Source organism: Brassica rapa, chromosome A01, assembly GCF_000309985.2.
Source record: "Brassica rapa cultivar Chiifu-401-42 chromosome A01, CAAS_Brap_v3.01, whole genome shotgun sequence".
Lineage (NCBI taxonomy): Eukaryota > Viridiplantae > Streptophyta > Magnoliopsida > Brassicales > Brassicaceae > Brassica > Brassica rapa.
Genome location: NC_024795.2, coordinates 3,751,315 through 3,777,857, shown reverse-complemented (window position 1 = coordinate 3,777,857; position 26,543 = coordinate 3,751,315). Strand labels below are relative to the sequence as shown.

Genomic DNA, 26,543 nt, shown 5'->3' with positions numbered 1-26,543 from the left:
AACAGCTAATTACTAACTTCTTGTGTAATACAATATAGTTCTGCTTATTTGTTTCTGTTTCCATTGTTTATTTCACCACTATGTTTAATTTTGTAACTAGGATTAGAGCCGGTCTTTATCATATCAGGTGCATAAACAAACAATTTTGACCAATTATCTATTAACCTTTTTTTTAAGAGATCAAATATATAATTTTAAGTCAAATCAGCACAATATATCTCCCACTATTGTTACCATTAGAGCTAATCTCTCTTCTTAAAACATAAATACTATGTTAGACCCAACATCTATTATTGTGTGATATTTCATTAGATATACTCAAAATAATTCTTCTAAACCACCTATTAAATTCACCTAACGTTCTAAACCACCTATTATATTCGCCTAACGTACTACTATTACTTATGTTATATATATTTATCCTATTTTTATAGACAATATCATAAATTCATAATTAACCTAATGACATATACTTTAACATACACATTTCCCTCTTACTAAAATAGAAATACTATGTTGGAACTAACCTATATTAATGTATAATATTTCATTAAATATACTCAAAAATAATTTTTAAGCAAACCATTAAACGTTCTAAACCACCTATTATAATCATACCAATATCTAATATCTAATTTTTAATCAAAACAAATTAGGATATAAGCCAAGCCCATATTTGACGAATTTAGTAATATTTATGAGTAAAACGGGCCCTACTTCAATAATCCTATCAGGCCCAAGCCTATATTTTACTGGTTTATCCATAATTGGGTCTGCATAAGATGTAAATAAATCTATCTTTTTAACACAGTAAGTAAATCTTTTTTTTTGGTCAAATAAGTAAATCTAATTTGTGTTACAAAAAAAAAGTAAATCTAATTTATAACGTGAAATTTGATCACCTTTCCCTTTATATAATTCATTGAAGGAATTATTACCAAACAATGGGAAAATATAATAAAAATAGTTAAAGTCAGCATTTGACCTTATATATTTTACTAACTGAAAAATATGACTTAAAGTTAATATAGTAGATCATAACTTAACATGTTTGAGTCACCATTCAATCTAGCCAGAAAAAAAACTGGCCTGGAATAATAGCCAGCTGAATTTGGTGTGCTTTAAGTCCCTATAGGCTATAGCCATCAACATATCTTACTGACCAAACTCAAAGGACCATATGTTCTTAGGCTATCTCATTTTTGAAATTTGCCAGCCATTGATATTCAATATTGAAGATAAAATCATCAGTTTAGATGCTGTAAAAAATTGCAGCAAGCGAAAGCAAATTTTAAAATAAATAATGTCTTTTAAAAAGGTGATATTCTCATTTTTAATCAAATAATACGGCTTTATGTCAAATGGCGTGTTTTCAAATATAATAGCATACCATTTGTGTAAAAAAAATGTGTACTGGATCGTAACTATTTCCTTAATTTTCTTAAAAGAAATATAAATAAGAAAATAACAGCAAAATAAGTAATATGTATATGATTATAATAGAAATTAAAAACAGTAATTAAAGTCAAAGCTAATCAACAAAGAAACATGGATTCGGTTGGGTAGACAAGTACCCATGAATCCTTCCTCCTCCTCGTAGAACTCCTCGATCAACTCCGCATGGACGGTGAATCTGCATTTCTCTTCCTGTTTCCAATCCCAAGGATCTCTTTGCAGGAAAAAATCGCCATGAAAAATCAGATGTATTTTCGTCTGACAAAACTGTGAAATCAAACCGGTTCTTGATCGAGCCTAGAAGACGTTCTTCAAACCCGCATGAGATCTGAATGACCGTTTTAGGTTCTTCTTCATCGGCATCAACTCTTGAGTTTAGGTCTAGAGCATTTGACCCAATCTCAACTTTATTGGGAACTCTTTCTTGATGTTGTTTTGTGTCGCATGCCACATCATCCTCATCCTCTTGGATTCTTCGTTTTAATCAGCGTCCGAGCAACATCAAATTTATGTTTCCTCTTGTGTCCGACCAAACTAGAACTCGATTTCTTGAGTCACTCTTTAGCATAATGTCATTTCCAGTTTCCACTACATTCTACAATAAGACAAGTAATATATCTAGTTCACGTAAAGGCTTATCTCAACTCCATTATGGATTAATCCATTCAAAATAAATATGTTCATTCAAAACAGTTATTTGATGAATTTCTTATCATCAAATCTATACAAAAGATGATGGAATGAAAAAAGTAACGCTATTTGAAGAAAAAAAAAGCCATGTTAAAAGCACATTTTATCATGAAGCGGGCCAACTTATATGTTTACACAAAGAACAATGCGGTCAAGTTCAACTTTTCTTGAGATCATAATTGATATGATTATAATAGCAAGATATGTAATATATATGATCATAAATAGAAACTGAAAACAGTAGTTAAAGCCAAAGCTAACCATCAAAGAAAACATGGATTCTACTGGGTAGACAAGTGCCCATGAAACCTTCCTCCTCGTATACCTTCTCCCCTTGGTCAATCATATCTATACCTCCCAAACATAGGTTAATTACACTAATGCCCTCTTTCCCGCCGTTTTTGACCGTTACTAAGCCCGTTTGAAAAACCTCTTTTACCCACTCTTCGAACAAACTGTTAGCACAAAACCCACACCCTTTGTATAACTTCTCGATCAATTCAGCGTCGACGGTGAACCTGAATCTCTCGTCCCGTTTCCTGAGGATCTTCTCGCAAGACTCTTCGAACTTCTCCATGAAAATCTTAGTTATATCTTCGTTTGACAAAACTGTGAAATCAAACGGGTTCTTGATCAAATCAAGAAGACGTTCTTGAAATCCGCTTGAGATTTGAGTGACCGGTTTAGCTTCTTCTTCTTCTTCGACATCAACTCTTAAGTTGAGGTCTATAGCATTTGATCCCAAACTCAGCTGCCTTGAGAACTCATTCTTGATGTTGCTTGTGTTGCAAGCCACATCCTCCTCCTCCTCTTGGATTCTTGGACTCTTCGTCTTAATCATCGTCAGCGTAGCATCAGATTCTGCTTTCCTCTTGTGGCTAACCAAACTAGAACTCGTTTTCTTACACTTCAACATCATTGGTATGACAACATGTTCGTGCTCCACACATTCATCATCTTCTCTCGTCAAAAGAAAGATCATTGGTCTCTTCTTTCCTTGAGAAACATCCAAATCTCCAGCCTCGAATCGATCAGCGAGGAGCTTCTCGAACCGGGCATCGGCTAAATCAACTCTCTCTATCAAAACAACAACCTTTTCTCGGTCCTTCAACGCCTTCTCCAGCTCCTCGCACGCTTCACTTGCCTTGGATGTTCTCAGATTAATCTTCATCATGTTATTGACTGATCCGAAAAGAGAAGTTGTGACTGTAAGAGCCAGTCTTCTTTTCGCAGTCACGTCGTTCCCCGAAAGAAGCATCCAAACATCTCTCCTCTTTACAGATTCTTCAATGGCTTCAACCACTGAAGGAAGAACTCGACTTTGCCATGGAATGTTCTCGTGAAGCTTCTCTGATAATTGTCTCATTGTAATCTCCCTCTCTGTCTCTTCTTCTTCTTCATCTGAGTTCTCTACATCAGATGGAAACGGAGAATGACCAAGTGCAAGAGTAATCTTGGTCTCCACACCTTCATCATTGCTAATCTTGAACCCATCCAAACTCAGTTCATCGGTTAGATTCTTCTTTAGACCTTCTTGATGATTACTCCCGAAACTAAACTCGATAGTACACGAGTTTTGTCGTCTGAACTTAGCCACAGAACTAGATGCACGTGAGTCCACAAAGGCATCCTGTAAAACAGAGCTGCTCTGTTTCTTGTGGTGAAGAGCTTGACAGAACCGGTTCCATTTCTTCCTTACCCCACTCAATTCATCCTGGAACTTAAACCGACAAAAGGAAAACCCGGTTTAGCAACCTAAACACACATCAATAACAATGAAACATCATTCATTTACAAACAAACATGCATTGTACCTTTTTGTTAATGTTGTTAGCATCACCATGAGGTTGCAGCCACGGAGGTAAGAGTTTATGTTGAGCTAATATAAAATCTTTTGCTTCTTTCTCATAGTTACAAGCACATTCTCCGCAAAAACTGAGTTTATCTTCTTCCTCTTCTTCTTCGTTAACTCTAAAAGGCTTCATCTCCGTTACTTGGTTACCACTGAAACATCAAGAAGCTTAATATTAACCGCAAGTATCTAACTTATTGATTAATGATCAGAAAAGAATAAGAAGAAGAAGTGACCAACCTGGAAGCATGGAGGGCTAGTGAGAGTCCTCCTGAAGGAACTGAAACAGCTTGAAGAGCCCATTGAACATCAAGTGGAGGCTGCTTCATCTGACACTTCATGTACGTTTGGTAAGAAGCTGTCCCCAATAGCCAAACTTTAGCTCTTGAGTTGCTACATTCAAAAACCAACCTCCCTATCTCCTCCACTAGATGATCCGCCGCGCTGTAATGCGATGAAGACGCGCTCTTAGGACCGCTCCACACTGCCCAGTTCAGATCACCAAGACAAACAATCACACCTTTGCCACCCCAAGAAGTGTAAGAATCAATCTTCCTCTTCAGCTCTCTGACTTGTCCCTCTATATCCTCCTTCTTCATGTAACTCAACCCAACTTGAGAAAACTGAAACTTGGTGAAGTGGGTTTGCTTTAAATCATCTGGAACTTCTCCTCTCTCAACTCTAGACATGAGTTTTGAAACTATTCCTTCTGTTAGAGACAGAGAGTCTCCGACTATGACTGTGTTCCTCTTCTTGCTGTTCTTCTTCCCTAGAAGCACTTCAATGACCGGGTTTGCGTCTTGATCTTGAGTAGAGTTCTTTCCTTTAGGGAAGTGAAAGTGATGATTGTTCAAATGAGAGTGCAAGAACTTACTAGGGTTAGGGTTTAAAGTCCCTCCTCCCTGATTGTTATCACTAGAAGTAGGAGAGCAAGGAGAAGAGAATACACCAACGGAGGAAGAAGAGCCATAGTAAACAGAGGAGTCATCTTCTATGTTACTCTTCACGGACACGCTAGAGAGTCCAGCTTCTCTCATCACTCTGCTTACACTAGGATCATCAAGAATCGAGACAACGAGCTGCTCCAGCTCGACTTTAACCGCCAAGAACGGCTGGTTTTGCTGGCTCTGCTGCTGCTGTTCGACACAACCTCTCCTCTGGTGAGCCTGTGCTCTCTTCAGAGCTGCGACCAAGGCGTTTGAGAGAGACGGCTGAGTCTGAAACAGAGGGTTTGGGTTCGTGGGAAGCCTGTTGAGGGAAACGTTGAAACAGAGCTCGAGAGCTCGGCAATGGAGAGAAGGGTGAGCTATTTGGCGACCGAGGGACGTGAGAGGATGAGATTTGAGACATGCCCTTCGAAAAAGATTCGATCTTGTGGAAGTTAAAAGCGTCGAAGCGACGTGAAGAGGTGTGACCTGAGAATGGCCTCTTCTTCTTGCTAAGGTTAGAGATTGCTTCAGAACTGAAGCAGCCTCTGGTGTTAGCGTCTGGTGCACGGTATAAGCTCCTGTACGCATCACAAAACCACTCACAAACAAAAAATGTTTAGACTTTGAAGTTTTTTTTAAGCGTAAAGGAAGAGGAAGAAAACTTAGTGTGATAAAGATATAGTTTAGTATGAGAAAAGTATCGAATAGATGAGGGGGGAGCAAGCTATGGTTTTATATTGTTGGTTGGTTTCATACTTTTGATGTTGTTTTTTTCTTTCAATTTTTATTAATTAAATATCATATTCTTGTATTTTTTTATATAATAAATTGTATCCTCCTTTTGCTTTCGTCTTTTGAATAACAAAACAGCTTTCTGAAGCTTTTTTTGAATTTCCCACTTCCTTCAAGCTTCGTTTCCCTCCACAGGTTCAAGTTAACAATGTATTGAACTATATATACTAATTATCATCTTTATATTACATATGAATGTTGAGGGCCGGCTTGATAACACCGTTCGTACAATTGAAGTTTTTTTAAGTGTTGTTATACTTTTTATACATACAAATAACATTTTAATATTACATAATTTAGGGCATTATTCAAATAAGTTGTTTATTTCTATTTTTCATATAAAATTAGTTTGGGTTTATCATAAAACAAATTCTTTAGATTATCTTTTTTATATCATCGCAGTCCACTCATCTGTCGTTCACTTGTGCTTTCTTGTCTCTGTTTCTAGATTTGCGCTTGTCTTGGTCCACATATAAATTTGAAGGAGACTTAAAAAGTTATATTTCAAGTTATGTGTTCGAGCGATCTATATGCAGTTGTGACTATAGTGAAGTTTTAGAAACACAAATGGTGCTTTCTTCGTAATGAGGAAGTCTGCCTTCCAGAACCTTTGGTCCGTCCATGTTCTTTTCAAAACTTTTAAGTTATTTTATGGGTTCTCTTGATTAAAAGTAAAAAAAAATTGATAATATATTTGAAGAGCTAGTCATGCATCACAAAGTTTTAATTTGAGAAAGACAGCAATCAAAATTTTCAAATGCTCAAATTAATTATGAGAATACAGTATGAGCTATCCAACAAGATTAAACCACAAGATAATATGTTAAAAGGTTAATTGACCTTTCTTTATGTGCGGAATAGTATCATATGAAAAAAAAGCCATCCTTTAGTCTTTTTTTCCTTAGTTTTTCCCAAGGCTTGATATTCCTAAAACTAGAAAACTCAAAGAGCGTAACCACAAAGAAAAGCAAAAGATAATGATAAAGAGAAGTGAAAGTAAATTTGCAATATATTAATGCATATAAACAAAAACATATTATACAGAAATTGAGGTGGTGTCACTGTCTTTGAGGATGATTTTTGAAGAGAGACAGAATTTCATTCCTCAAGCTCCCATAAAAAGCAACAATCTGTCTCCTATCTTTCAATTTGTAAAGCACTATCTTCTCTCTTTCTCTCTCTAAGCACACAATATATATATATATATATATATATAGATATACATATGTGGGTATGTTTATTTAACATTTAACCTAATATATGTCATTTGAGTAAAATGATAATAAATTATAAATTCGAGTAAACTATATTTTATAGTTTTCATATTTACTATATGTCATGTATTTTAGTACATAATATAATAAACATAAAAACCTTAATTTTTTATTTTTCTCAAAACCGTATTATCAGTTTGTTTTCTTTGGCAGCACATTATATGATTGTATCACGACATCACAAGTAATGTTATGTCACCACGAGTCACGACAAATGTTGTGAAATTACTCGAGAATTTTAGGTGTATGTGTATATATCATCTCATAAATACATAGTAACGGGATATTAATTGCGATTATGAGTATAAAACTAAAGCGTGATAATTTTGCAGCATATATTAGTTTGCTATTTTCCAGGTACCAGTAATACCCTAACCTAAATTTGGAATTCTATACATACTATATAGTATATATTTGAACTCTTCCAGTCATAGATTTGATCTTAAGTTTCGCCCTAGCTAATGCCTCGTCTAACTGGTGGATTTGCGAAAATTTCTTATACCAACTTGCTATTTCTCTTAAATATTACTCAAGTCATACGATACGATCGATAATCCAAGATTGGTGGTCCTCGCTGTCTCGCGATCAGTGTCAGAATGAAAAAAAAGCATTGCATGTTATGTGTGAAGCAGTTAAGTTACCACAACTTTTGATCATGCATGGTACTCGAATTATTACCATCTTTTTATCATTACTTAATTATTTTTATACAACATGTATACGTATTTCATAATCATTATGTCTTCTCCCATGCAAAAGCTGTAGCTCGTACCAAATGATCTAATCATGTTCAAAGTATTTCAATACTCTGTACTCAGTACATGTACATGAGCTAAAACAATAAGCACATGGTTGCTTCTTCTTACTAGGTTCTGACATATAATTGCAGACTCGATTGTTTACCTTAAAACATTTATCACGATCGTCATAGCAATATTACCTTGGGAATGGCGGTAAGGCTAGCTTCTGGTATGACCATTGGTCCGAGATGGGTCCTTTAATCAAACATTTTGGACCGTCTGGCCCTTTCCAAACGGGGATACGGCTAGATTCTACAGTGGCAGGGGCTTGTTCTGAAGATGGATGGTTGCTGCGACCAGCTAGATCCTCAGCAGCAGAAGCGTTCCAAATCATGTTATGCTCAATGACCCTCCCCTCGCTCTCCACTATTCCTGACTCGTACTCTTGGACAGTGAATGACATGGCATTGGACTCTTATTCTGCAAAGCACACTTGGGAGTTCCTACGGCCGCGAGGTCAGAAGCAAGATTGGGCAGATAAGGTCTGGTTCAAAGGCCACATTCCGAGCCATGCTTTCATGATGTGGGTAGCACAGCTGGACAGACTACCAACAAGATCTCGTCTAGCATCTTGGGGTCTCCAAATTGATACATGCTGTTGTGTCTGCAACCACTACCACGAAACAAGAGATCACATTTTTCTTAGGTGCACATATGCTGAGCAGCTTTGGAAGCTGGCGCTTAAGAGGTTGGGATACAGACCGGTACTCTTTCACACTTGGGAGGCTCTTCTCTCTTGGACGAGTCTGAGAGTCAACCACTGTCCCTCTACCCTTCGCAAATTAACAGTCCAAGCAGTGATCTACAGGTTGTGGCGCGAAAGGAATCAACGCCTCCACAACGGACCGTCAACACCGCCGCAAGTTTGTTTCAAAGAGATTGATAGACTGATCAGGAATGCAATATTGGCAAGGAAGAACCGCAGAAACTTTAGACACCTAATGGGAACCTGGTTGATGCATGAATAATGGATCATCACAGCTTCTAGAGTATAAACTAAGCTTTCCCCTGTTTTTATCTTTTTTTGGCTTGGGACTGCTTCTCTTTTCACATCTTGTACTAGTTACAATCTATCTCATTTGATAAATGAAATTCACATCCTTATCAAAAAAAAAAAAATATTAAATGCCTTAAAAGTGCATATGGTCGATGAACTAAATGTTAGTAGAAGATTTGGCTGAAACCTAACTATAAAGAAAAAGTTTGTTGGAAGCCAACAGCTCTCTTAAGGTGGACAGAGACAATTTCAGTGAAAAAATTCTGTGGCATATTTAGATTATTAAAAACCCAAAAACTAAAATTTATGGAGCAAATTAAAATAGTGTATAATTATAGACTCTAATCTCATTGCGTGCAAAATTTACATGTTGAATGTTTATTTAGCGTAGAATCATCTCTATAATAAAATGGTTTAACAATATGTCAAAGTCCATGTCCAAGTCCAATTATGCAAATTTAAGAAGAAAAATGTTTATTTTTCGAAGTTGCAACATACTATACAAGCTAAATTTTCAGCGTACTAGTGTCTTGCAGATTAGTTGCTCATTTGCACATAGTTAGTTTTCTCTGCAGAACGATCAACAATGGTAAATCATCATTTGAACCAGGGCTCAATAACCGATTCTGTATATAAACATACCGATTCCAAACTACATACATTACTACCAAGATAATGTTATTTTCTTGGAAAATTAAGGAACGGTTATTAGAGAGACAAGTCGGGGCCAAAGGCACAAAAGAAACAACCATAGTTAAATTTAAAAATATAAAATAAAGCAAGTAAAAGAATAAAGAAGGAAGGTGTCAAGAGCTTTTGCTACTGAAATCTAAGAGAATGTGATTAAAGTTACAACTCAAGAGGAAAAAATAACAAAAAAAAAGCAAAAAAAAATTTAAAAAATCAAAAAGAAAATACTTATGCATATATAACAAGTTTAGCAAGTACTTTCGCTTTGTCGCTTTGCTTCATATTGCATAACTATATACTGCATGCATAAAACGATGACGTATTAACTGATCATTGCTGCCACACTCTTTCTCCGATCTCTTAGTTTCTCTGATCCCAACGAGAATATTTCTCTTTATTGTTTTTTCTTTTTTTTCTCCTTTATAAATCTTCTTTTTATGTGAATTTAAAGTTTTTTCAAAAGAAAGTAAATCTTCCAATGGTATAAAGGGTGCAGCTTGGGTTACTTTTATCAGATCGATTATCTTTCTTTCACAAAATCATTACCTCCAGGTTAGATAAAAGAAATCGGTTTTAAAGTCGAACAAAAAAAGTAAGAAAAACATAATGCATCATTATATTTTCACAACTTTACTACGGCTATTGTATACGGATAAAGAAAATTAGCTTGACTAGATTGGATAAAGAAGCATGATAGTTAATGTTTATTCCTTCAGAACATTTTATTCACTTTACAGCCATTTACCAAATCAAAATGTAGAATACATTTCTGATAAAAACTTAAACTTTTGATGTAAATGGTTTTCTACTATCCAACTTTTTTTTTTGTAACTTGGCTTTCATAAACTACTATCCAACTTTACTAAACACTAGATTTAAAAAAAAAATCAAATAAACTCACACACAAATAGGCAAATTAGCAAATTTAGTTATTTAAATTAATACTAGTAATTAGATAATTTTACTTATGATTTTACGCTTCAGTAACATTATTGATCTATAACAGTTAAGAGTATTTATATTGTTTGACAGTACTGTATTTCTGTTCGTTAATTACTTAATTATATAGACTAAATGATTGATCTATCGAAAGCTTAATTTAGTTATTGGAGAGTGTTTCTTTTATTTCCTTATGTATTCATGTTATTAACTATCTACTTTTTTAAGAAAATGAAAATGGGAATAAAGTGGCTATACGATATTACGAAATGCAGTATAATGTTCAACTATAGCAGTCAAAAAGCATTTTTAACCTTTTACATCTTTTATTGATATTTTTCATTATTTTAAAAACTCTAAAAGAAAATAATTTCGTTTAACAGAATTCTTTTGGTCATCTAACGTCGTATCCCAAAATAAAGCTCATATACGTATCTTTACTTTTGTTTTGTTGGGAACATTAACTTTATATATATATATGTGTGTGTGTGTATTAGTAACGTTTAAAGGTTATACATGTTTTTTTCTCAAAAAAAAAGGTTATACATGTTATATCCGAAGGATATGCTCACAGTGAAAGAGATAATTCAATTTTTGAGGAGGTCTACATTTTTCATAAGTACAACTTGGTTTCTTGTCGAATTTGTTTGAACAAAGTTGGCATAATTTGTTTTTTTTTTGTGTATAAAATTGTAGCAACGCCTAATATTTAATTAAAAAAATTATAAGTGATAATTTGGTTACTAGGTAGTAAGTAGAAAGTCCTGCCTAATTTAATATCATGTGTATACATACAAAATGAAAAAAAGGGAAAACGAAAACGGAACAAATCATTGACGACGGGATCGGTCAAAGAGGAATAATTAAGCTCTTTCTTTTTAACAAATTTTACTGTCACGCTCTTTTGAATTTGTCTTTTGCTGGGTACAGTTGAACGAATGTTTCTTTACTTCCATCACAAGACAAATAAGTAATTCTAACAGACAAATAAATTTATTTTATACTGTCAATCAGAAAAACGTTATTTTAAATCATCAGAAAAACAATTATAACATTAGGAAAGAAAATATCATTTTTATTTACTCCAAGGTGTACAAGTAAATGACTTGATTGCCATGGATGATACAAGTTGATTTGAGATGGTATTTCTCCAGCTTTTCCATTCTTATCTTTAAATATACAAAATATAAGAAATTGGCTTTTTCCCTATATGCCTATATCCCCTGTACGCAAAGAAACTCGCTTTACAAAATAAAACACTTTTTTCTTAGCTCTTACGCGAGAAACTAATGGAGCGACAACATAAACTGTATAAGTCTTCGCTTCTGCTCTAACCAGTGTTCTAACAGCCTCCATTGACATGTTTAAACTTTTCAGATGAGTCCGAACATAAACCTGAAACATATATAGGTAGTTAGTACATGCAAAAACTTGTATACTACATTTTATCAATTGTTTTAGTGCAAGTCATTTCTAGACTTCCAAATAATGGTATAGAATATTATGTCTCGTTCTGAACATTAAGCATGGCTGTATCCAATTCCTCCATGATACTCATGTATATTTATTTCAACAAGTTTTTAAAAGCCACCCATTTTTCTTTTAAGAAAGATAATTGGGACATTTTCATTGTTTATTATTATATATGTCTATCTATATCAAAAGAGTTTCAAGTGACTTAACATTTCATCTTTTGTGTGCGCTTGATTAACCATTTTGATGTATTCTAGGTTGTAAGCGTAAATGCTACACGGAAAAAAAAAACTGAAAATTATCATTTATTTACACAAATTTTCTTTAACACACACTCAACACTGGAAACTTGAAAAATGAAACGGGGTAAACCCCATAATTAATTTCTGTCCGGGCTGAACTCAAAATATATACATAGTGCTGCCTACGACAAGCCTACTTAGGCCCAATATGTTTCTTGCAGATTTTGAGACGAAGTGTAAAACATTATGGCTTTGATTAGTGACATGAGTTAGAAATGATTTAGTTTGATTTATGGTTATAACTCAAAAATGTTACCAATCATCCATTAATTTGAAAATTTTGATTTTAAGATTGATTTAATATGTGTTATGGTTGAAGTATAATTTGAGTTACTCCTTTTATAAAATGGCTAACTCAAAAGTTAACTCAACATCAAGAAAAATCTCATGTTTTAAGGTTGAGTTAGCATTTAATGATTTCTTAAAAACAAAAAAAAAGGAAAGAAACGAAAACAAAAGTAAGTTTCATGATAATGTTACTAGATGGTGACGGCAGAGCAGATGAGTAAGATAATTATATATTTATTAATTAACAATGAGGTTATTTTATGGCACATCACTACTAACCATAATAAATAGATAATTAACTTAAATATGATATAACAAAATTACTATGTAATATATTTTAATATTAAAATGATAGTAATTAGTTATTATTTTTACCAGTTCTATATAAAATCTAATTTTCTTAGTCAATTATTGTTAAGAAAAAAAAAGATGATTTGATTTACCCCAAAAAATCTTTTTCTTAAAAACTGTAAAACATACTTGTATGACTTATCTTTGAATATATATATCAAGAATATAAATATGTATTTAATAATTCAACATACAAAATGAAATTGTACATATGATTGGAATAAAAATTATTTTTACTATTAATTTTAGTTTAAAATTGGAGTTTTTAATTATTGTGTAAGTTACTTTATTATTGATATTAATTATAATAGTTATCAATTTTTAATATAAAACATCATAAAGCCTATTTATCAATTATTAAAATTGCATACTTTAGTAATAATAATTGTTTAATTATTATTTATTTCCAATAACTACTTATTATTTATCTTTTTTTTTGACAGCAGACATTTACAGACTCATGTGGACACTGTAAACCAATGTGGTAATTCTGCGTCCATGTGCACGACGAAAGACGGTTGTTTCCGAGCACTACGTGCCAAGCTATCCGCCCTTATGTTTTCCATCCTAGAAACATGAACAATATCTGAGTTGACGAAACTGCGTCGCAAAAGCTTATATTGTAATTTATACATCAAAAATATTGTCCATCAGTTATTTTAATGAAAATAGTAACTCGTATTTATATTGCAAACATATTACATAAATCTATAGTTTTTATTACATAATTTTTACTGTAAAATATTACATCAAATTGTAATACATAAACTTATTATTTATCTTTTATTAACCAAAAAATTATATTGCAATTTATACATCAAAAATGTTGTCCATCAGTTATTTTAATGAAAATAGTAACTCGTATTTTTATTGCAAACATATTACATAAATCTATAGTTTTTATTACATAATTTTTACTGTAAAATATTACATCAAATTGTAATACATATTACAAATCAACGTTAATATTACGTGTTACCAATAATTGCTTGCTCCTCTCTTCCTCTCGTCATATTTTTCATTGTGAAGGGCTAAATTTAGATCGTCAAAGTTGGTTTAACCGAAATCTATACCTACAGTGTAGGAATCTTACTGTTAGATTGAACCGAGAATAAGTTTGGTTACTCGTTTGTTTCTTCTACTAAAACTATTAGATTTTGATTTTTTTTTTTGTTTCCAAAATATGAGCTGCAATTGTATTAAAATATAGTATTAGAGTATGGCTGATTTTAGCTCCACATAGATACGTTCTTCTAGAAATCATTCTCATTTATTGGAATCGAAATATGTTAGAGGTGGAATATGTTCAATATACATTTTATTAAGTAAAAATAACTATTCCAGTGTTTCCGACAAACCGGGAATGATTAGACCGAATATAATTGATATCATATATTTGCAAGGTGTCATCCAGATTTATGAATCTTCCAAAGATAAAAGCCATACTAAACTGGCTTTTAGCCTAATATTTTATACTAGCCAATATTTTATCCCTCAAAACTAAATTGACTGGTGCACATAAACATCATCGAATATCAAGAAGTTTTACTGAATTCATAAACAAAACCATATCAAGTCGTGCATATGTAATCCTCCATACACGTGGTATCAACATACAACTAATTTTATTAATAATTATCATTGATCGCCAAGATCATGTTGGGCCACCCAAACCACGGCTTAATAATGTTTAAGATACAATCGCAAGGAACTAAACACCAAAAAATGTTCATACCTTTCACCAGCAATCTCTTTCATTTTTGGGTCAAACCACTAATCTCTCTAGGTCCCATAATCTCTTTATTTATTAAATGTGCTTTTGATTTAGTTAAATAATAGGTTTAGAGAAAAACAAACAAGAACTAATACAACAAGAAGAGAGATAAAGAAAGAGGCCCGGCATGAGATACAATGGTTAGGGAGAATAAGAAGGATTTTTTTTTATGATCCGGGTCATCCGGATAGTAAAGGTTCGATTAATTCTGGAAACTAAGACAAGAACCGGCTGCTTAATTCTCTCCTAATGGAAATGGAATCTAAGAAGCCTGACTTCCACGAAATCACTAGGTCAACCCCTCGTTAGTAATAAAACGGAATTAGTACACCGATTCCCAACTAATCAAAGGCAAACAGTTACGTAAGACTATATAATCGAAAACCATTTTTGATCCAAGTTGTTGTAGACTTAAGCTTTTTGTTCTTTTTCTTTGTCTTCTTTTTTTTCTTGAATAAGCTTTTGTTCTTAACGACAGAGTTTACCAATGTTTTCCTTGATGGAAGAGATACTTCTTGGCGATATTTTCTGTACGTTCCCTCTAAATCACACAGACTGGGCATGCGAACCTCGGAAGATCTTTAGAGATCGCACTGTTGCCAGATGCTGCGGGAAGCCATGATCATACAAAAATTTAGCGTGTGTATTATACTATACACGTATTTTCAGTATTTTCTATCCGATGTGTCGTTTCGGAATTTTGAATATGCCGAATTTGTGTTTTTAACAATATAATTATTTAGAGTTCAATTCACACTTAAGAACTTTAAATATTATAAAATAATAACTCAAATTACGGCTCCACCTGATCGACCGTGTCAACTCTAACAGTCTAAAACGATTTAAACATTTTCCTCGTGGGGCTGCAAATAAACGGGTTGAGTGTGGACATGTACGTGTATTTGGAACTAGATAAGGATTTTCCAAAACTTATTGCCCTTGATGATAATCAGGGAAGTATATTTCTGGTTAATGTTGATTACACATGGATTCCATCTATGTGTGAAAGATGTGGAAACTTGGGTCATAAAGCTAAGAGATGTCTTCTAACTTCTAAGCCTCTACACGATACAAACCTGATGTCAACCAAAGATGGCAGCAAAGATGTGATTCCTATTGTGGACATTGATCCCATATTAAAGCAAAGAGAGAAGGATCCCTCAACCGAAGCTTTCTCTCAAAGAATTCAATGGCTAATGGCACATGCTTGACCTCTACTCCAACTTCTGAAGCGCCTTTGTCTCAAGTAACTCATGTTGTCTCTAGCACTGAAATAAATCCACACTTGCCATCAGGTTCAGAGATTGTTCCCCCACTGCTTATTTTTTCTACTGATATCTCTATGGAATGCCAAGACACATCACCTGCAAGGTGCATAACTTACTCTCTTACTTCACAGCCTCAACAAGAGAATACCACAGCTTTGACAAATCTGTCCAACACTTTATCCCCATTAGTAGATTCTCAATCTGCTCCCACTTCAACAAACTTTATGAAGTCTTCTCCATCAAACATTATCAACAATATTGTCCAAAAACCTTTAGTTGTTGATCCTTTGACCACAACACCACAAGCTGGTGCATTCGAGAGTCCTTCTTGTTTCACTGTGTTAGGAGTTGTGGATGAAGCTGAAATGGAGCAAATAAGTTCTTTCAGCTTGACAAGGAGTGGGAGAGAGACCAAACCTCCTATCAAATACCAAGATTTAGAATGGAAGACTGTGCATGGGAGAGGTAAACATGGCCGCCGTGGTCGTGGTTCTTTTCGTTAGCTATTTCTTTTACAGTTCTTTTTTTAGCTTTGCTAGTTCCGGCCTAGGTGTTTTCTTAGGTATGAGCTTGTTCGTATCATGAATTGTGTTTCATGTAAGCTTTTTCCCACTATAAGATTATGCAGTCTTATCTTGTAAACGTTTGTTTTAATTTAAATTGAAAGCCCTTTGTCAAAAAAAAAAAGATAAATCTACCACCCAATTCCTTACGGTCATGTGATTTTGATATTTTAAAATTAACTAGACTATGAAAAATATCCTTACAATTCACTAGAAAAAAAACTGCATACGCAATTAGAAGAATTAATTATCATCTGACATCTTTGCTTTCTATGATATTTGCTTCTTATATACCTTTGATTTTGGATTATTCCTACATTATATCGTGTTCACAGTTACATTTTTGATTGCTGGATAAGTCTATGGTTATACCTTTACCTTTGTTAAAGGTACTTCTGATTATTCCATGACAATATATATATGTTCACACAGAACAGAAGTAAACATGATATGTCCTGCATTCAATTCAAAGGACAGTAAAGACTAATAAAGAGTCTTCTGGGTCCAGTTAGAATATAATTAAAGTAAAATTTAGCGAAAAAGTTGACAATCATCCCAATTATTTGCCATAATTATTACAGACACATTAACATGATGTCTACCTGTATTGGTAATTTGAAATAACCTATCTGCTTTCCTTTTATGCTATAGGTTGTTAGCAAATCTATTGTAGATGGAGCTAATATGTTCAATCATTTAGTAGTGAAGTGTGCTAGGAATTGTACTGCTACTATAGTTGTACTACAAACACATATGACTAATGCGTATTGTGTGAGTGAAAGGTTTTTCTATTTTTATATTGGTCGAAAGGAACCGAATTGATTATTAAAAAAAAAGAAAAAAGAAAGGAAACCGAATTTAAGATCTATTGAATCGAACGGTCAAGAACGTATGTTATTTCAGGAGATTAGAGCACCCGCAATGGTGTTACTCTAAGGGGAATCCTTAGAAAAAGTGTATTTTGATTTTTTAAATATTATTATTTATTTATTTTTTTTTAAATAAAAAAAATAAATATCAACTAATTGCGGGTCGCCACATGTCGTCGGAACCCGCAAATAGTGCAAGGATTCACTAAGAAAGAGTCCTTATTTAGGAATTTTAAGGATTGAATCCTTAGCTTTTGGTAAGATCTACCGATTATTTAATTATTATTTTTCTAAGGACTTCCCCTTAAGGATTCCCATTGCGGATGCTCTTAAGATCCTACATCACACACACGTGCCTAAAACTGTACCTTCTCTCTCTGTCAGACTCTTTTGTCTATAAAATCCTCGGCCCACACTAGTTTGGAGACAGTACACTCAATCAAAAGAAAGAAAAAACAAAACCTTCCATTTCAAGAAAGCATCGTTTTAGTTTGTGTGTGTGTGTCCGAAAATGGAAGATCTTGACCATGAGTACAAGAATTATTGGGAAACCACAATGTTTTTCCAAAATCAAGAACTCGAATTTGACAGGTACTTTTAGAATCTGTCTAAGTACCTCTTTTCTGTTTTTTCTTTTGTTTTTAGTGGTCATTGATTAATGAAGTTGTTTTAAGTTATAAATTTAGCTGGCCGCTAGAAGAAGCTTTTTCGGGTTCCGGCGAGTCAAGTTCGCCGGACGGAGCAGCAACGTCGCCGGTGACTTCAAAGAACGTTGCCTCTGAGAGGAAGAGACGGGAAAAGCTTAACCAGAGACTCTTTGCTCTCCGATCTGTCGTTCCCAATATAAGCAAGGTGTGATTAGTACTTCCACTAATGGTTTCTCTTAATTAATTTAATCAACTGTCCCTTTTTTTTATACCCAAATAATTCAATAAAATAAAATTTCGTCACCAGCAAAGATTTTCTGGGTCAATAGAAATTAAATAACTAAATTCTTTTCTTTCAAGGAAATAAAAAATATAAGATATATTCAATATAGTTTAACCAAATCCAACCAACCATTAAAAAGAATGGCAAAAGTAACCATGTCAAGCCAAACTAATATATATTTTGGTCCCCAAATTACCCTAATAGTGTAGAAGTGATCTATCACGTAATGAATTATTAGAACTTTACTTAATTGTTACATGTTTGTATTATATATATAGTTGGACAAGGCATCTATCATCAGAGATTCAATAAACTATCTGCAAGACCTTATTGACCAAGAGAAGAAACTGGAAGCAGAGATCAGAGAGCTCGAATCACGATCAATGTTGCTAGATAACCCTACAAGAGATTACGATTGCATCAATAATTTCCCGGGAAATCAGCAGCAAGATCTCTCCGGCATTAATGCCATGAGATCAAAGAAGTCCAGGCAGATGGATTACAATACTTTTGGATCATCAATCACTAGAGTGCATAATCACTCCCTCATCGAAGTTCTCGAAGTAAGTACTATCACATGTTTTTTGTTTAAAGGTTTCAAAATAGTAAAAGTAAAATTCCAAATTTTATAAAAATGAAAAGATGACGGTGACATGTATGGGAGAGAAGACAGTGGTGGTATGCATAACATGTAGCAAGAAGAGAGAGACAATGTTGCAGCTTTGTAAATTGTTGGAGTCTTTGAATCTCAACATTCTCACTACTAACTTCTCTTCCTTCTCATCTCGTCTCTCTACCACTCTCTTCCTCCAGGTTTCACCTCTCTCTCTTTTTTTCTTACAACTTTTGTCTCCTTAAATAGTCTATATTTTTTATATGATTTGGTGAAATTACAACATTTATGTGTTGTTAACTAGCACAGATGCATTGTAACATTAGTCATTGGTCAAAGTTAAACTCTAAAACGGAATACATTAAAAATGACTTTGTTTGTCACTTAACGGCACGTAAACAAACCTCTTAGGTGGACATCAATCAATCAATCATGTGAATAAAAAACATATGACTATAAGAGCACCTCCAATGGTGTTACCCACCATTGGAGTCCTTAACATTAGTTTATTATTATTATTATTTTTTTTTTTATGAATAGTCAAGGACTCTAATCACAAATATTGCTTCAATGGTGTTACCGTTAAGGAATCCTTAGAAAATTATTAATAAATTTTTTTAAAAAAAAATTTAAAATTTTTATTTATTGAAAGAGAAAATAGAAACATACAACAATTAAACATTTTCATCATTACCAAACTTGTTCCAAATATTTTGGATCAAATCAAATTTCAATTGTTCATGCGTATGTGGGTCACGAACTTAAGTACGTATTTCAAGCATAGTTCGGAGATTTGAAGGCCTGCGAGTATATGACATATCCACCTCTGAACTTCTACTCGATTCTCCTTCTTCAAACTCTGATATATCACACCCGCTGTATCCATTGCGTTCATTTTCCACTATCATATTGTGCAGTATGATACATGTTCGCATAACCATTCCTATTTGGGTCTTGTCCCACAAAATAGCCGGGTTTTTAACTATTGCAAATCGAGCTTGCAATACTCCGAAAGCACGCTCCACATCTTTTCGGGTGGACTCCTGAACTTTAGCAAATAACTGTGCTTCAGGACTTTGAGGGTTTGAGATAGATTGGATAAATGTTGACCATCTTGGATATATGCCGTCTGTGAGGTAGTAAGGCAAACCATATTGGTGTCCGTTTACCAGGTATTGTACCCTTGGAGCTCGACCTTGTAAAATGTCATCAAAAACAGGAGATCGATCGAGGACGTTAATATCGTTTAAGGTACCTGGAGGACCAAAAAAAGCGTGCCAAATCCAAAGATCTTGGGAAGCTACAGCTTCCAAGACAATTGTTGGCTTTCCTGATCCACGGGTGTACTGTCCTTTCCAAGCGGTTGGGCAATTTTTCCACTCCCAATGCATACAATCGATGCTTCCTATCATTCCCGGGAAGCCGCGAATCTCTCCAATATCGAGCAGTCGTTGAAGATCCTCTGGAGTGGGTCTTCGCATATACTCTTCTCCAAATAAATCAATTACCCCTTCTGTGAAATTCGTTAAACATGAAAGTGCCGTGCTTTCACCAAGTCTGAGGTATTCGTCAACGGCGTCAGCCGCACAGCCATAAGCAAGCATACGAAGAGCTGCCGTACACTTTTGTAGTGGAGATAGACCTAATCTTCCGACAGCATCTCTTCTTTGTTGGAAGAAAGGATAATTTTCTGAGAGACGATCGACAATACGCATGAAAACGTCCTTGTTCATGCGGAAACGGCGTCTGAATAAATGAGGCGGAAATGTTGGATTTTCACTGAAGTAGTCATTCCATAGACGGGTATGGCCCTCTTCGCGGTTTCTTTCGACATATGCACGTTTTCTCTCTTTCTTTTTTTGCTTCTTTACGATGTCGTTGTATGTATCTTCCAAATATTCATCGACAGCTTCATCTAAAGCCGCATTTAATCTGCGATCCACTTCATCTCCCATATTTGGCTATATTTCGTTTAAAAAAAAAATTATAATCAAAATATTGAAGATCATGTCTATAATTATGAGGAAATAATAACATGATTTGATGAACATAATCTAAAGCCGCATTTATAATGTACTATGTTTCATTTATAAAGGATTCGAAAGATCAAAATACAGAGACTCATAAATAGATCCCCAAAGAAAAAGTGGGAAAGTTTTCGCAAAAAGTTAAATTATTTCAGTTCCTTCATTTTAGACTACAAAAACGGGTATGCGAGTGAGCTCATGATGATATAGAGAAACTCGGTCTTTGACTAAAACAAGGGAACCTACTGATTTTCAAGTATGTATACGGTCTTATATGTTAATGATCGAACTTGAAATTTCAATCTAAATTTGGCAATATAATCCAGAAAGTTTAGCATTTAAACTTAAAAACCATAAATATAATTTTATGCAAATAGGAGTAAACATCACTTTTGGAATTCATTCAAAGTTTAGGCATAAAATATTATTAGATTGGAGAGTTTAATTAAGCGAAAGACAATGTTGAGAAGACTTATTACCTTGTAGCCTTGATATGTGAATACTTAAGACTTTATCAAGCGAAAGACAATGTTGAGAATTCTTAAACGTACGTTTGATACATGGAGTGGTTCAAGTTTAGAGTACAAGAAATGAAACATTACACACTGCCTTATAAAGGCACGAAAAGTTACATAGAACCCGTGACATGGTTATAAAAAAACAATAGAAAGCCGCAGCTAAACATACAACCCGTGAACCTCTGAATTGGTTCACATGCGCAAGGAAAAAAGAAACACCCGTGACTGAAACAGCATCATTTGTCTTCATGTGGCACATGTCTTGTACTTCACCTGAAACAAAGCATTTGAGATGAGTAAGTAAAGTAGAAAAAACGCAAACATTGTAATGCAAACATAACTACCACTAACAAACCATCACTCATGACAACAATTCAGACAACAGTTTCGTTTTCAGAGCCAATTCCATCTCATTGAGTGGCTCTGGTTTGGTTAGCAAACTCTCTAGCAAACTTTGCTTTGAGATTTGCTTTTTCAGCTCCATAAGTCCTTCTAGCTTGCTTAACTCTTCATCTTTTCCAGTTTTGTGCCTCTTACCCGCAGCCTTAGCAGCCTTAACCCCCACCGGTCTTTCTTCTGGCTCTGGCACTGGAGTTGCCTTGCGCTTATCCTTGTCCTTCTCCATATACGTAGAACACCATTTCACATCGTGCCTAAGCTCCCTCCACGCATGTTCTAAGTTGAACTTCATGTTGTGGTCACTGTTGAAGATATCCAACGCAGCCTTCATCACGTCATTGTCGTTTTGCCCGCTTCTCTGTTCCCTCAAGGCCGTGTCGTAGCAGCCAGCAAACTTACAGACCAGATCATTGATCCTGGCCCATCTTTGCTTGCATTGCCCTAGTTCTCTAGGCACCATCCCAACGAGGAGAGGACTGGAGTTGTAATACTCTACAATCCTCTTCCAGAAGGCAGCGCCTTTCTGTTCGTTACTGACAATTGAATCTTTGCTGGTGTTGAGCCAAGCCCCAATGAGGACTAAATCGTCCTTGACAGTCCACTTTCTCCTTTCTTTCACACTTGCCTCTTGCGGAGATTGGGTACTAAACGCCGGAGTTTCTAATGAGTCAAGGTCAACTGCCCTTGACTCGTTAACAGGTTAACAAAACTAGAGGAGCTTTCCATTTAGGAGTTTGTAAAGAGTATGAATAAAACTGTGTGATTCTCTACTAGAAACTAGTAAGATTAAATAAGGGATTCTACATTCAATACAAGTAGAAAACTGTCCTATCACAACAGCTATAGAAAATTTAATGGTCGTTAAGCTAAGCATTTATAACTACACACTCTACAAGTTCATTAACGCAAAGTGTACAGATTTCAAACTAAACAGGTGCCTGTCCTATCCGTTTATATTCAAACAACTAAAACTAGTAACTAGCGAGTTATATAGTAACTAATAAAGTTCAGTTAGACTAACCTTAGTGCAGTAACTCAAGTTCTGTCACCCGCTTTACCAGCATTGCAACCTGTGCCTGTACAGAGAACAGGTAAACCAAACAATGGTTTAGAAATGTAGTACAAACAACTAACTTTATTATGAAACTGACAATTGAATCTCACCTTAAGTGCCTCACACTCTCTGAGAAGCTTCTCATGCTCGTGAACCCGTAGTTTCAGCCTCTCAACCTCTTCTGTCACACCCGTAACCCATGGTTGCCTGAAATGAAGTCCGTCATTCTGCCAAACAAAATAGTGGAAATTGGTCAAACAACAAACAAATAAGGAAGAACAAGAATCGCATATAAATAAATGAGATAGAAATAAAAGTTCACACCTCGAAGTCTTTGCAGATGAAGTATCTTTTCCCAGGGAGGTAGTCGTAAGTGTCCTCTTCATCAACGGTTTCCTTCGTGATTGAGCCACAGGGGCACAGTTTGGGAATGCCCTGTTGCGCTTCTGCAACGAAATCAACCATGCTGATGTACGCTTTGTGTGCTTTCATATCTCGAAGTTCTTCCTCCATTTCTGTACCTGCAACGAAAACAAATCCAGCCTCAAACCGACAAGAAAACCATTATACGGTTTCAATCCAGAACAAAACCCTATTTCGATTTCATTCCCGACGAGAACAACAAACAATCCTATCTAAAAGAACAAATTAGCAAACGCAGAAGAAAACCCTAATTCGAATAAAATCCCCAATCCCATTTACTCAATCCAGAACCTGGAATCGCGTCAATAACAACAAATCATCGCCTCGAAAATAAGAAAATTACAAACCCAGACAAAAACCCTAATTCGATTGAAATCCCCAATCCAATTTCAAACCCTAATTCTATTTAAACCCCACAATCGAACCCTTTCAACCGATGAAATGAACATGCATCAAGCCCAGAAGAAAAATTAACAGACAGAGAAGCCGGATTTACCTTCGACAACGACGATCACGATTCGCCCCTCTTTCGCCTCCGTCACGCCTCTGGTTTTTTTTTTCCTTGGGTCGAACAAATGAATTTCTTCGCGTTTTTTTTTCACTCACCCCACCAAAAACAAATGTGACTCCAGCCACTCACGTAACGCCAGCGCATTACGGATTCCGTCCTTTTAATCCTTAATTTAGGATTCATCCTTAGCTTAATCGATATTTTTATTGTTTATTTAATCACAAAAAGCTAAGGATTACACTTAAGGATTGACTAACAACCCGCGTTGTACATGCTCTAATACTCTAGCAGAGTGGGTTGTTCTTTTTTTTTGGCTAACAAACATTGGTTCTTATTCATTTCACAATAGTGGAAAGAGAAATTCTTGATATATTCTAAACTGTTTTTCTGTGGAAATCACTATCAAATTCAAAAGGGTTAACCTTTATAAGGACCCATTTAATTACTACTTTTGTTCCCACATGTCTCCATTCAATAGACCTTAATTCATTCTAAGTAAATAAAAATTATATAATCTGGACATCATAATCAATTACTAGATTTTGACCCGCGTTTGGAAAACGCGGGTTTGTTTTTGTAATTAAATATATTGTAAACGAATTTCTATATAAGATAGTGTATAAATTTGAGCATATTTATCCAAAACCACGGACCAAACCGTACCAAACTGAAAAACCAAAATTGAATTGAATTGCATAAATAATATAGCAAATCATAAATCTATGACCGAAAAATTGAAACCGAACCGAGAACCAAATGAGTACCTGAACTTTTAAATAAAAATTATCTATTTAAAAATATTAATTACATTCAATTTTTAAATAACCACATATCCTAAAAATACTATTTATAAACCGGATAACACGAAAACTTGAATTACCCGAATATTTTATTTGGTTGATAAATAATTTAGTTAACCAAAAGTATAATTTATGTATATAATTATTTATTTCAAATATATATAACTATGTTTAATATAACACATAGTATCAAAACTATTTTCAAAATAATATTATGTTTTAAAATAAGTAGATTTTGTTCTAAAACACAATTCTACTGCTAACATGTTTTAAAGTATCGATATAGTGTTAATAAATAACAAAGTGTTTTCAAAGTTTTAGAAGTTATCACTAACCGATTTATAATTGGTTAGACTAAATATCTAACAGAACCGAAGATAAATAGTCATTTTCTGAAAAGATAGCATATGGAAAGATTGAACCGGTTTTATGTAGACCATAATCATATCTATGAATGTTTGTAGGAGCTGGTTTGGTATTAAAATAATACAACCAACTTGAAATATTAAGTTGTGACAAACATCGTTTAGTTTGTGAATGATAATGTTGAAGTGTTCATATATATAACATGGTTAATGAAATCAGTTTAGTTAATAAGGTTAGTATAAAATAATGGTTCATCTCTGTAAAAATGTATTTTTTACAATGGATATTATATTTTGTTTATAGTTTTCAAAGGTATTATCTATTAAATAAATCACAAGTAACCATATACTATATAAATATAGGATGGACATTATTTAATATTAGCTCAAAATATTTATGATGGAATAATGCGTATGAACGTATAAGTAGATAATTAGGTTAGTACCATTTTTTTATGACTAATTTGCTTTTAATGAAGAATAATTAAGTTAGTAGTATGAGAAATAATAGAAATTCTAGTTAAATGAAATGGTCCAACTATGATTTGTTTTAAGTAGATTTTTTAGGACTCTTTCCCTTTTAATAGTATTGATATAAAGCTCCAATTATTGAGATGGCTTCGAGCCCATCATTTGTTTTTTGAATTTCACCTTGACTTTTGTGGAGGGATTAGATTCTCTCAAAAGTTAAATGTCATTAAAAATTAGAATAATTTGATTAAATCTGTGTGAAATCTTAGCCCCTCGTGTAGCATAATGCGTCGTTAGCTAAAATGTATTGCAGGAGTTGTAAAACGTGGCTATTTATAATCTCATGCGTTCTTTCTCGCTTTCCCGTTTTGAACGTGAGTTTTACCCACATTACAGTTACTAATATTATTATTATCTCGTCTAACAAATGAATACAATATGATATCTTGTGTTGTTTTCACCCACCTTTATAGCATTTTAGATTCTTAACATAATATAATCAGACGCTAAAAATACAGTGAGAGATGGAGAGTAGTTGGTAAGATGTTTACTCCAATCAATCTTTTCTTAAAAAGTGGATCATTTCATTTTGACAACCTCTCTTTATCTGTCGTTTTCAAATCATATCAAAACAATTATTTACCCTCCTTTATGTTGTCTACACCCATGCTTGTAGTATGTACAACAGATTTGAAATTAATTCAAGGAGCCAACTTACATGTAGAATATTTTCTGTGCTGAATTTGCAGGCGAATGAAGAAGAGAAGAGTACAGTAGAGACAAAGATACAAACGGCAATTGCAGCTTATAATGATCCAAATAGTTTTACCAACTTCTAATTTGTTTCATTGTACCAAAAACCAGTTCTTTTTATGCAATCTTTATGAAGATGTTCTGTTGTAAGATGGTACTATTGCAAGGGTTTATTTGAGCTTCAAAACACCTGATGGGTATTATTTAACTTCGTTAGCAGTCAAAACTAAGGACTTACACAGATGGTGCTTATATTGTAAGTACTACATAAAGACGTTTACAAAATGTTTCCATTTGATCTGTGAAGTCATGCAAACAGATGTTGAGTAGCTCATAAGAAGTGACAGTAGGCATGTTAAGGAGTCATGTTCTG

The 26,543-nt window shown here is 34.2% G+C and overlaps 5 protein-coding genes across 8 annotated transcripts; 2 read left to right on the top strand and 3 right to left on the bottom strand.

Annotated features, from left to right (window-relative positions):
* Positions 1-2,336: 2,336 nt before the first annotated feature.
* LOC103853107 (protein SMAX1-LIKE 4) lies at positions 2,337-7,366 on the bottom strand. 2 transcript variants are annotated; one of them, XM_009130028.3, is made up of 3 exons: positions 4,238-7,366; positions 3,960-4,149; positions 2,337-3,865 (listed from the first exon to the last, which is right to left on the bottom strand). In XM_009130028.3, exons 1-3 carry the CDS (start codon positions 5,512-5,514, stop codon positions 2,402-2,404), a joined length of 2,931 nt encoding a protein of 976 aa, XP_009128276.2. In that variant the 5' UTR covers positions 5,515-7,366; the 3' UTR covers positions 2,337-2,401. The 2 variants fall into 2 exon arrangements, with proteins under 2 accessions (XP_009128276.2, XP_009128283.2); XM_009130035.3 differs by having other exon boundaries at positions 2,337-3,859.
* Positions 7,367-8,193: 827 nt separating this feature from the next.
* Positions 8,194-8,760, top strand: LOC117132415. Its single transcript, XM_033286397.1, has one exon. The coding sequence runs from the start codon at positions 8,194-8,196 to the stop codon at positions 8,758-8,760; it is 567 nt and encodes a 188-aa protein (XP_033142288.1).
* On the top strand, positions 8,652-26,378 carry LOC103853098 (transcription factor bHLH27). 2 transcript variants are annotated; one of them, XM_009130018.2, is made up of 5 exons: positions 8,652-17,897; positions 17,993-18,158; positions 18,515-18,799; positions 18,879-19,049; positions 26,167-26,378. In XM_009130018.2, exons 1-5 carry the CDS (start codon positions 17,818-17,820, stop codon positions 26,254-26,256), a joined length of 792 nt encoding a protein of 263 aa, XP_009128266.1. In that variant the 5' UTR covers positions 8,652-17,817; the 3' UTR covers positions 26,257-26,378. The 2 variants fall into 2 exon arrangements, with proteins under 2 accessions (XP_009128266.1, XP_009128255.1); XM_009130007.2 differs by having other exon boundaries at positions 8,653-17,897; positions 17,981-18,158.
* On the bottom strand, positions 19,160-21,655 carry LOC117127868 (putative nuclease HARBI1). The gene has a single exon (XM_033278677.1). It carries the CDS (start codon positions 20,802-20,804, stop codon positions 19,611-19,613), a length of 1,194 nt encoding a protein of 397 aa, XP_033134568.1. The 5' UTR covers positions 20,805-21,655; the 3' UTR covers positions 19,160-19,610.
* On the bottom strand, positions 22,483-26,172 carry LOC117125709. 2 transcript variants are annotated; one of them, XM_033278656.1, is made up of 3 exons: positions 23,172-26,172; positions 22,958-23,074; positions 22,483-22,869 (listed from the first exon to the last, which is right to left on the bottom strand). In XM_033278656.1, the coding sequence occupies exons 1-3, from the start codon at positions 23,358-23,360 to the stop codon at positions 22,816-22,818; spliced, it is 360 nt and encodes a 119-aa protein (XP_033134547.1). In that variant the 5' UTR covers positions 23,361-26,172; the 3' UTR covers positions 22,483-22,815. The 2 variants fall into 2 exon arrangements, with proteins under 2 accessions (XP_033134547.1, XP_033134536.1); XM_033278645.1 differs by having other exon boundaries at positions 22,483-23,074.
* Positions 26,379-26,543: the final 165 nt, after the last annotated feature.